The 11,792-nt window shown below is 45.0% G+C and overlaps 2 protein-coding genes across 2 annotated transcripts in view; one reads left to right on the forward strand and one right to left on the reverse strand.

Moving 5' to 3' along the window:
* Positions 1-3,508, reverse strand: part of T265_09039 (hypothetical protein) — a gene marked incomplete at both ends in the record, with an annotated part of 6,375 nt that extends 2,867 nt beyond the window's left edge. The window contains 3 exons of the mRNA XM_009175008.1: positions 19-138; positions 3,093-3,308; positions 3,499-3,508. Of these exons, the coding sequence (XP_009173272.1) occupies positions 19-138; positions 3,093-3,308; positions 3,499-3,508 (346 nt within the window). The remainder of the gene's footprint in view (positions 1-18; positions 139-3,092; positions 3,309-3,498) is intronic.
* T265_09040 (hypothetical protein) overlaps positions 1-9,849 on the forward strand; it is a gene marked incomplete at both ends in the record, with an annotated part of 23,771 nt that extends 13,922 nt beyond the window's left edge. The window contains 2 exons of the mRNA XM_009175009.1: positions 7,376-7,547; positions 9,476-9,849. Coding sequence (XP_009173273.1) covers positions 7,376-7,547; positions 9,476-9,627 — 324 coding nt within the window. The remainder of the gene's footprint in view (positions 1-7,375; positions 7,548-9,475) is intronic.
* Positions 9,850-11,792: the final 1,943 nt, after the last annotated feature.

The following is an 11,792-nucleotide window of genomic DNA, read 5'->3' on the forward strand; positions in this document are numbered from 1 at the left end:
ACTTGCCACATTCCTCACACGTGAACCCAACGAGTCTCTCCTGTGTACTGGTTGGAAGTGGTGCGGAGGCGCCAGATGATTCGTAGTGTACATTGTCGAAAGTAACCAGCACATTGAAACCAAACGGGGTGGTTGACCCTGTCTGGAGTTGCTGAACTCTTAGCTCATCCAGACAGACGTCGAGGCTACCCGGTCGGCAACACGAGGAGGTGGTTCAGCTCGCCGACTACTACTATTATCATTTATTTTTGAAGAGCATGGTCACAAACATAAAAAGTGAATGCAAGCGGTGAATGCGAAAGAGTAACAGGAGAATATGGGAGAAAAGAGAGAAACGTCTCATTCGGGATCATGCCAAGGGCAGTGCCAGTCTGCTACTACTACTGTGGACAAGACTACTTTTCTAGGACGGCCGTCCAAAACGATGCATTCGAAGTGGCTAATAACTCCTGCGACGTTTGCCGTCGTATCGATGATTATTGATGACAGTACCTTTGGTTCAATGCATCCCTATCCGCTCATGCAACATGAAACTTGCATATTCCACGTACAATCTTTTGAATTCAATGTAGTTTTTGATTAGCGTGAGGACTTATTTTGATTACATACAGAACACTCAAAGACCATAGTGTGTACCATGGGTATGGAACGCTTTTAAGGCCAGTTGACTGATTCAGTCGATTGAAAACAGCTAACTGCACTGAACCTACGTGATGCTCACGGACAAAACCGGTGATTTCCCAAAACCTCGAATAGCATGATTATCACTCACCGGCGAGATGTTGCGAGCTGAGCAGAAGCACAGTTAATTTGAGGATGGCATGAAAAACGCAGCATGAGCGAGTGATTCTTTTGGAAACTTAAGCGTACGGTTTTTAATTAACTATTCTAGGTGTGGTTTCACCGCAAGTTCTCTCGAGAAGCGCAGTTGGGGTTGCTGAAGGTCATATACGTCCAGCTAATAGGTTCGCCATCTCAACTCGTCTTGGATTCAAGGAGTTTCTTAAGGTCCACTAGGTAGTTCAGCTCGAATTCGGGCATTGGCCGGGTCCAATGGGTGTTTCACGTGTCTTTAAGATGTGAACTCACGAAGAGGAACGAAACCTTTGTGGTTAGCTGTAGTGCTCAAGCAGCTGGGAGTGAGCTGGATGGAATAGCATGTGTCGTGGTTGTGATGACTTAGCTTGTTCCTGGCGTGCAGGAATCGAAGTAGCCCTAACCACCACTCAGTGACGTATATGATTTCAAATGCTATTTTCGGGTGATGCAAACGTCTGTTATCCAGTCGTTTCAGGTGGTGGTTAATAGGACGTTGATGAAAATCAAGTCCAAAGGATGAAATTTCAACACGACACTACCTTGATCCTTATTCTCTAATCGGTACATAGTGGACTTTTCGAACTACTGATCACAAACACGGTCTAGCTATAAACCTTCCGAAATTTGTAGGGAATTAATAAATAAAAGGTGCCTGTTTTGCACTGAGTTTGGACTCGAAATAAAAGAATAAACAAATAAACAAATTGATAAAGTAATAAGGTGACAAGAGCAAACGGCGTTTTATATCCTGCGGTGCCTGTTTTGCACTGAGTTTGGACTCGTTGTATTGGCGTCTCTTGCCTCTCAGGACTCAAAGTGATGATAGTTCATTAGTTCCATTGTTTATCACTTTGAAAGTGCCCCTAAATTTGGGGCATAACTGCATGGAGGCGAAGGGGAAGCTGAGAAAGACACGTACCGGTGAAAGGAAGAAAGCCGTCGCTGCGGAGTTGTTTACTAGAAAATGCCAACTGAACAGGAACAGGAAGGCAAAACTCTCTTGTGCATCTTGTTTACAAAGCTGAATATCCATCCTCTCTTTGAACGCCCCTTCCTGAACTTTTCTGAATATTCGTCGACTGTTGCTCAACTTCAAGCAAATGCTACAAAGTGACTCCACAAATTCCGCAACAGATCTCCCTTTTCAACGGACGCAAAGCGAATTTACAAGAAGGAAACATACTACTCGCATGCCTCTCCCATCAGTAGTATCACCGTTACACCAGTAGTGCTTTGCACAATGCACAATCCATATAGATTAGTTCTATTCCGTTGGTTTGGTCGGCATAATAGTTCTCCAGATTCATTGTTTGATCGGTCAGCGATAATCGATCACTCCAGTTAAGATTGTGGAATAAAAATGACATAAAAAAAACAAATTTTTCTGAAGCCCTTCACTTCTATGATAAAATCTTAACGTAATTGGTGACTTGTAACCTCCAGGCTCCACAGAAGATGGAAAAATCACTGGTAAGTGGTGTGATTTTGTACATGAACTACTCACTACAAACTATTCAGTATACAAATCATTCTATTCGACCACCCACCATGGTTGATTTTTTGTGGAGTGCATCTCGGGGCTCGCTGAGGGCCGTTCCATTTTTCGGTCATTCTCCTCCAAAATACGTGTGCGTAAGGCTTCACGGATCGATACTCCTAGATGGTAGCAGTTGTGATGTTCTGGGCCTTCCTCACAAGCAAGCCAACCGAGTCAGCAGCACTCTTTGCGTTATTTTTTTACAGTGATCTATCACAAATACTCTCATTTGAACATGAATTTGGTTCTGACAAGAGACTCAGCTGAATCTCTCGTTTGTGATTGGTCGCATCAATCAACCATCAACTGCATGTGTGGACCATCATAAACGAGAGATTCAGGTGAATTCAGGTGAGTCTCCTGTCAATACTACTACTACTACGGCTAATAATAATAATAATAATAATAATAGTAATAATCAGACACTTATGCTACACTGCGGTATGTAATTTCCATGATTGTACATTGGCTGGGATACTATCGAGGCGCCCATACCTAGGGACGATTAGGGTTATTTGGCTCAAAAACCTGACATCAAGGCAGCGGTGTTTGGCTGGAAATGCAAATACATTTACATTTTTTCTACGGAACTCGTCGTCACATATGTTTAAGCCCACAACTTGGAGGGTCAGGGGACTGTGTCCACCTACCCAGTATGAGAGACTGCGAGTGTCGCGTGGAACCCCCCAGTACGGATCATCAACTGGTTGTGGAGGCACACAAACCATCGTATCACATTTAGTTCCACTCTCCTGTCCTAGCCTAATTCCTGTGAAAATGAAAGTATTTGTCGAATTCCAGTTTGAGTTCAAGTAGAGCATGAGGTTGACGGAAACTCGGAGACTGCGCTTACCTGATGAGCCCCGAGAAGGGCGAAACTGATCGTGGGCTGTCGAAGATTTTTCAGCAACTTTAGGAGTAGTGTTTTGGTCTGTATGTTTGTTGACTAGCACTCCGATTAATTGGTAAAACAAGAATAAATGAGTACACCCTAATACTTCATCAAATTCTTTATACTACCACCTGCTTTTGGAACAACTCGTCGATAACCGCGGTGACAGGTATCAGAAATTCAACTTATTACCGTCTCCTTGTTCCAACGTATCGGTATTAGTTAACCGAAAGACAGACGAATATCCCACTCTGAGACATACGAGGAGAAAGCCAGTTTAGAATAGCCAGCTAGACTACTTGCCGTGCTCAGTTGAAACTTGATGCGATCCTAATGTTCTTCTCGAAATCGTTCAGCTGTTACACCCTTTCGGTGCCTAACTGCCATGCCACATGAAGGAAGCACGAGGGCTGGGATACTGTCAGGTTGCCCAAGCCTAGACGGGGGAAGTTGAGAGGCAGAGGTCGGGTTCGAACCACGGACCTTCCAGTCAGTAAATTCGCGCTCTAACCACTTGAGCCATCTTGCCCTTACCGTTCTTCTGCCATCATTTCTACCGTTCCATTTTGTTTTATTCTGGCTTTTGACCTTCAAACTGACATCTTCCACAGTCGTCCGATATTTCTCTTTATATGTCACAGGACAACTTTACAGGTCAAGGTTTAACCTGCCCGGTGAGCGGAACAGTGATTTTTCACATGGCCTATAAACGCTCCGCATCTAAACGGCGACTTGTAAACCCGCTTCCTTCAACGCACTTGGACATGTGAAACTAGGTACTAGAACATACTGGTGTTGTGTACACCACTTGTGCCAACTCCCCAGCAAATTTTCTGCAAAGCTTGTTTATCCTCTCTGAGATAAGTCGCAGTTCGTTTGCAATCGTAACAAACGTCCACTAGCTGTCATCACAGGTCAATGACCGATCACTACATCAAACGCGAACGTCCCATGTGCTATTATGTTGAAGCGTATGCCCCAAACATGCTGGCAAGGCAGTGAACAAGTCCGTCAGGCTCTTCTGTGAGACCTACGTATGTAGCTTTGCAGTACACAAGCAGTTCAGTTAGTGTGTTGAATGAACCTCAGAGGTTCATTGGTCCCAGCTTATACAAATAAGTCAAATTACATATCACTGAGAGTAGGAGCCTTCTTTGGTAGCATTTCGACTGCCATTCTAGTGGATGAAGCGGTCTAATTCGGTAAAACATTGGGACAGACTAATTCTGGTGGCTCGCGGCATTGTACAAGAGTCGAAGTAAGCGTCCAAATATTTTTTGTTTATCAGAAGCTCAGTACTGTGATTCCGTGGAGCCTATCTTGGAAGCACGCACTGACACACCGGTCTTGCCGGTTTACTTCAATATAGGTCGATGCATTAATTTTCCGATTAGCATAACAAACTTCGTTTCGGTTGTTTCTCTGATGGGCACAACTATCGTCGAAATGGAAGTCATCAAATGCCCGTCTATGCGGCAGATACCGGATAGTGAGAGAAACATAGGGTAGCAGAAACTGTGGTGTAGTTTTTCTGCGGGTAATTGCCTGAAGTCAATGGTGTTGTTACACCGGATACCGATTTAGAGGTAGTACGGTGTATCTTCTCTTATTCTCTGAAATATCAACGGTAACAGTGTTTTGCAAGTTCAGGAATCCAGCGACCGGGTTCACATAATGAGTCTCAAAACGAACGAAACTGGCAGTGGGCTGTTCAACGGTGTTCATCAACCTGAGGTTTTGTATCATTTGAAGTTAGTAATAGTGTTTGGCTTACAGGTCCATAACATCGTCGTTCAGCTGCAACACCGATGCCTAGCTGCCATACTACCCGAAGGAAGCACGAGGGCTGGGATACTGCCAAGTTGCCTAAGCCTAGACAGGGGAAGTCGAGAGGCAGAGGTAGGGTTCGAACCACGGACCTTCCGGTCAGTAAATTCGCGCTCTAACCACTTATGCCAACTCGCCCCCACAAGTCCGTAACAACTATGGATGATAACTCAAACGGATAGTTGACGGATCTCTGTTCTGTATAAATTCAAGACTTAGAATGTACGCGGTTCACTATTTGTTTGGGCGAAATCAAACGGAGGTGGTTGTAAAAAGAACATGGTTTGGACGAAACTGCAACGGATACCAGATAAGAGCTGTTGTGTGTTTAGAACCAGAGCAATCGACCGTTTCTGCGTTCTCCGGTCTTTGTTCCCCAGTGACAGGTTTAGAACGAAAAAAGCCTAACATAATGCCTGTGGTGATTGAATGAATTGCAAACCTGCAGTGTATCAACGGCAAGGTGAGAGTCAAGGTGTTTGAACGGGGGATAGCCGCCATTCTTCGTGTAGAACAACAAATTTGCGATAAAAGACTTGAAGTGCTTGTTCTAAGCAGCAGAAAGATCTCTTGCAGATGCTTGGAGCAATGCACAATGACGGTGACATCCTGGTGGATGGTTGTTAGGACGTCGCTGCGACAACAATGATCACTGTCTCGTCGTCACCAGCTACCCACCTGACTGAAATGGAAGGTTAGTCACAGGCTATTTACTTTTCGTTAAACAGGAGACGGAATAAAGTAGCGAATGATCACAGGATTAACTATCGTTCGCTTCGAAGGCTGTTGCTTTGAACAACAGCAGATTGCTGGTGTACACCCTTGCTTATTTGTTGAATGAAGGAAAGAACCAGATTACAAGGGTCTTTTGGCATCATTTTCAGGTTTTGCCTTAACACGACGTCAGACTTCTTCGCAATGAAACAACAGCACATTAGCGTTGATTGCTAGTGTTTAACTGCGTAGCCATCAGAGAACGAAAGTCTTAACAAACAATGGGAACGTGTGAGGACTTATTGTAAAAAGGGTTGTATATTTCGAAGAATCGACAGCGAAGTGCCCACGCTCTCAGGCGGCGCTGAACTCAACATATATTGGTATTATTGTGGTGGGATAAGGCGCCATTAACGCAATGGACTCAGCGTGTATGAATCTCGCCCAACGACCGATGAAATTAGGTTGGGCAGTTTGGACATCCTGTAAAGTTTGTGAAAGCGTATAAAGAGAATCACGTAATTAGCAAAATACACTCATTTGTAAACCGGTTTGATTTTGACGGGAGACTCACCTGGAACCCAGCTGAATCTCTCGTTTATGATGCTTTTAAGCAACTGAATGTGTTGCGCCGGGCCACATCGTTTTTCAGCTGGTACGATAATCACGTTTATCTCACGTATTCAGTAGCCTCCTTCATTGAGCGTTACTTTGGCATGACCGGACTCCGGCGAACCCTTCACCGACAACCATTTGCAACGGGAAACTCACGTTTCTTGGGTCGCTGGAAAATAAGCACGCGACCGTTGTTGACTTCCGTTTACAACCCCATACCCGTGTCCATGTCCCCGTTGTTAGCTCTTGTGACCTTGGTTCAATCCGGCATTTTATCATCGCACACTTCGTGTTATCGTCAGACTCTCGCGTAACATAGCCTATAGATTAACTCTGAAAGTGGGGAGCACTCTTGTTTGAAGGCGACAATGCGAGCGGAATCCGGATTAGCCAATCGTTGTGCGGTTTTATCCATCTGATCACCAACCAGCCTGGGCACCCACGTAGTCTTGCGTCTGGTTGGCCAGCAACTTTACAAACCACCTGTATATTACTCATCGTTTTGCGACCTTGTTGGTGTAATCCTGCGCGTTACGTAGGCCCGGCCAAGTTTACGATATCAGATAAACCAGTGTTTATTAGAAAAATGATCGTTCAGAGCTTGGTAGACCACGTACATGTAGTTTGATTCCGAGCTCGCAATTCCACATCAGGTCAATACTCCCCGGCTTTTTTCTATCCCGAATGGAAGAGTTGAAAGCAATTGATTAGATAACTCAAATAAGTATTTCTCAGTATGTTATCTCTAGAATCGACACGGGGCATCTGGGAGACACCAGGGTGCGGATAATCTAGGCTATTTTGTACTTTTGTTGGCGAATGCACAACTACATACGGTTAAAGTAAGCCTATTTACATACGAACGGTAGAATATTGACCAAAATTTGCATGTCTTGCCCCCTTTTATTATTCTTGATACAGTGTGTTCTTTGACGATGCGTATACTGCTTTGTGGTCCATGTTTTCTGCAGCCCACTCCACCGAGCGCCGCTTCAGGTGTTGGCAACGCACCAGTTAGTTCTGCTCCAAATTCTCGGGCTTCTGAAGGTGTTCTTGCCCACTTCTTCACGAGTCTGCTGAACAAAAAGACGAATGTCCCCGGCGTCGGCGCGTCCAGCCCATCTGCCCCACCCCAAGGAGCTGGTGAGTAGGGTTCTTCTATTCCGGTACCGGTCTTAGTCTATCTAATTTGTCCATTTGCATGTCTACTTTTTTTCGAGGTACTACATTCGTTTGTGCTACTCTTGGACTGCTGAAGCTCACTGAAACTCCTTGCGACGAGATTACAGATTTCCCAGCTTTTCATGCTTCAAACCATCCTTTGAGAACGACTTCACCAGGACCCGTAGGCCGCAGAATGTCGCATTTCCCTCTCATGTTTGCCATATTTTTTTAGACTGTTTGCTTTGGACACATGCATTGGAAGAAGCAGGTTTTTGCTGTGCTCTGTCTGGCAGACCAAATTCTGCCGCTCGTTCGTGAGCCATCCAAAGGAAGATCACTCTTTCACAGGTTAACCATCGTATCATAACATTTGCTGTGAGGCAGTTGTAAAAGTTATCGAGTAAGGACAATTAGACGCTGTTTGGATAAGCAAACAAATCCTTGTGCCTTCACGGTGAAATGTCATCCTGTGTGAGCCTACCGCATGATCGTCGCTTTTCGGTCCCAACCCATTCTCATGTTACCCATGTAACTGCGATCGTTCGTTCGACGGTACCTGATTCTGTAGTCACCAATCAACCGGGAACAATGGAGAATCGATACGAAGAGGTTAAGAAATATGACCGTATGATGGCTTAGATGTTACATTGACGGTTATGTGGGTACCAACAAATCCCCTCACGTGCCTTCGTCAGAAAATTGTGCTTCGCCCCGAACTTTGTTGAAATAGTCAGGAGATCAGCTTTAATTGCACCCCACCTATACATGCATTCTGAATGTACAAGCGCTTACCTACCGAGTCCATGTGTGGTGCGTAAATAGCTCACACAGTTCACGCCTGTCACAGGTACTGATTAAGCGCGTAGTACGCAGCCGTCACGGGGCCTGTTCTGCGTCATTCAATGGGCCGAAAAATACAGCTAAATTCATGCCATACTCTCAACACCACAACCTAATCAGTGCACACACACGTCTAATTCGATTCACTCTCGACTCATTTTTTACTATAGGTTCAGAGCGTTTCACTTTGAGATTCTCACCGATAAGTCTGGGACCCATCGTTCCCATTAAGTAGGCATTGCAAACTCAGTGGTGAATCGGTATCGTACCCAGTCGAAAAGGCTTTGCGGTTAGATTTTTCTGTTTTTTGTACGGTGTGTTTTGTTGAGAAGTCACGAGAAGTTTATTTGTTTTGAATCTCTCGGTAGAGATGATTCCTCTGTTCACTTGATGAATGATTGGAACGTTTCCAAAACGGAAATGTTGCTCCCCACAGTGACTCAGCTATGTACTCAATAAGGGCTCAGAATCAGGCTAGTCGAATGGTTGTTATACTCGCTTTTACTACCTGACCGGTGCATCGATTATTCCGGTGTTCGGTTATCTGAACTCCCCCAAGAATTTACTGTGACATGCCGTTTTTCGGAACTTATTCGATTTGCCTTTGAATCCGGATCAAGAGACAGTTGTTTCCGTTCCTGTGTTCGGTAGATTTATGGATTTCTCCTCAGTACACGTTATATATCCTCCTGTTGTTTGATTCGGTGTGTGTTGTAGTTGGTGATATTCCCGGGTTCGTCATTTCGTTTTCAACTGCGTTACACCAAACTAGGGTTCCGTCTCAGCGCATGAGTTCCGGTAGTTTTTTTAACAATGCATCCCCAAATCAAAACCCTGGAGTTGTTTGCTTCGGTCATCACTTGAATTCTTGTCTTTTTTCGTCAAAGACTAATTCCTTGCAGCTTGTTCGGGATCCATATCCGGTAGGTCGGGTTTGTTCTCCACCAACTGAGCTCTACATGGTCCACATGGGTCACCTTTGTTCATTTGCGATGCATGCTTATATGTCGCGATTCCACATGCTAATTCACCTCGTTTCTGCTTTCCTATGCGATTTTCCGGGCTAGACAAACTTGGAATGTCACCTAAAGATATTCAAACAGAATTAGAGCGCTTGGCCCGCAGCTCTCGAGAGGCTTTGGAAGCTAGCAAAGTGCCGAAGACGCAATCCACCCCGACAGAAGAACCTGCACCGACCACTGAACCGCCCACTGAATAACCTGCGTTGTGTTGCACAGTGACTGCATTCCCACCGAAACTTCATCATCACCTAACACCGTGCGTATATCTTCTCCGATTGTTTGTGACTTCAAACGCTCATAACGATGCATTGCAACGACTTTTTCACTGCAACCGCCTCTTATCTCGAGATATTTCACGTTGTCAGCCCTTGTCTTCTCGCTTATAGTTCATGTAAGCGCGCATTATTAAACTTTCCTCAATATTCATCTGGTGTTTGCTCACTTGGGACGCACGGGCTTGTCTTATCACATTCATTTGACTGGCAGAATCATGGTTGGAGCGAGATGGCTTAAGTGGTTAGAGCGCGAATTTACTGACCGGAAGGTCCGTGGTTCGAACGCGACCTCTGCCTCTCGACTTCCCCTGTCTAGGCTTGGGCATCCTGGCAGTATCCGAGCCCTCGTGCTTCCTTCGGGTGGCATGGCAGCTAGCCGCTGGAAGGGTGTTACAGCTGAACGACGAATATCATGGTTACTCGGGCGTTGATGTTATTCGCAACCATTGTGCATGTGCCTTCAGGGTAGCAAATGCCGTTTCGGGTTCGGAGCGGTAGTTCAAGTGCACTCATGAAATTTATGAACTTGTGTCAGTGATTTCTTTGTTCCACCGCAGTCATAAATTAATTGATTGAGTTCACCCCGAGTTTAAGAGGTCAGGGAGGTGCGTGAACTGCCTCCTCGTGATATTGAGGCCAGGGCTTATTTAACTGAGCATGATTTTTACAACAGTGAAGCGTTTTTGTCCTAGACGGATGCTGCATAGAGAGGTGAAAAGCAGTTTACCAGAGAGCACTGTCGTCTGTGAAGTGGTAGATGATAGATGTTTCATACATATGTATGCAGTAGTCTCTTCACGATAAAATGCTTTCAGGGCATACCGATTAGATTCCTCCATAAGGGTGTTTCTTTATAGGGGGTCGACTGGCATGAATGATTTCTCATGCCATGCTGTCACATGTCCAAATGCTGTTATCCAGAACAGTTGCCCTGGTATGATATAGAAGGTATATAGACTAAATTGTGCAATCGTGACGATACAGTAAAGTGTTACGTCAACCTAATGAGCTTTTTGTAATGATTATCTTTGGAATCTAGCAGATGGGTGTTTGTATGCCACTTATTTAAACTCGTATAAGAGGCTCAAACTTTCCTAACTGACAACCGAACAACGACATTTTCAGTAATACTTCGGAGAATGGATAACACGAGTGACCGAACATTTTGGTCTTTGGGATCCCCAGTAATCACCAAAAGGAGCGTGATTTAGCAGAGAGGCCAGGAGGATGTTTTTCCGTGGGGTCATCTCTGGAGGTATTGTGAATTTGCCCCGATGGAGAACTCCATCGTACGCTCTAAGTATGCCTATTGTTCATAGGTGTTTCAGCTGGGGGGGGGGGTCTAAGGTTTTTTTGGAACCCAGTAAGTGCCCAGTTATCAAGCATCATCCGATTCTACGTTCTTGCTTACTTGTTTTAACCAGTGTGGAAATTTCGTGACATATTCTAGGCATGTACGTGGCCTAGGCTACTACCCAGATCGAGTCACAAGGAACCTGTCGTTTTCTTGAGCAAAGTTAGTTGCAGCGGTGTTCACATCCTTCGTTATGCGCAAAAGTTAACTACAGACTGGGGTAGGTAGAGAATTAGCGTTGTGGCGTTCTTTTTCTTTGGGAATGCTACGACTGTTTTTGAATCCAAAACCATCCACCGTGTGACCTTGGGAGGTCTGTTTCATGCAATATTATGAAATATATTGCCTCTTGAAAAAGTGCAGATAGATTAATGGTCTGACCCCTGTAAGTGTATCCAGAAGCATTAGTTTTGCCATTCAGGGTAAGGGCGCTTTTTGCAGGTGATGCAATGAACTTAGTGCCAAGTTGGCGAAAACACAATACGAAATATCGAAGGGCCGAATCAAACTTAAGGTTGTTGGAATCCACTACTGGCCAAATTCAGTTTGTCGAAATCCCTACACTTGCTCCGGAAATACCTCTGGTTTTCGGGGAACTCATGAAAACTGATCCTGTCGACCACTCTGAGGCCACGTACTCGATGCTGCTGAGGATAGCTTCTCCTAGAGGTCTCCAGTTACCTACTTTTCCGGTCGTCAGCACTTTTCAAGGGATCACTATCGTGTTGTGCTG

Source organism: Opisthorchis viverrini (genome assembly GCF_000715545.1).
Source record: "Opisthorchis viverrini unplaced genomic scaffold opera_v5_253, whole genome shotgun sequence".
Classification (NCBI taxonomy): domain Eukaryota; kingdom Metazoa; phylum Platyhelminthes; class Trematoda; order Opisthorchiida; family Opisthorchiidae; genus Opisthorchis; species Opisthorchis viverrini.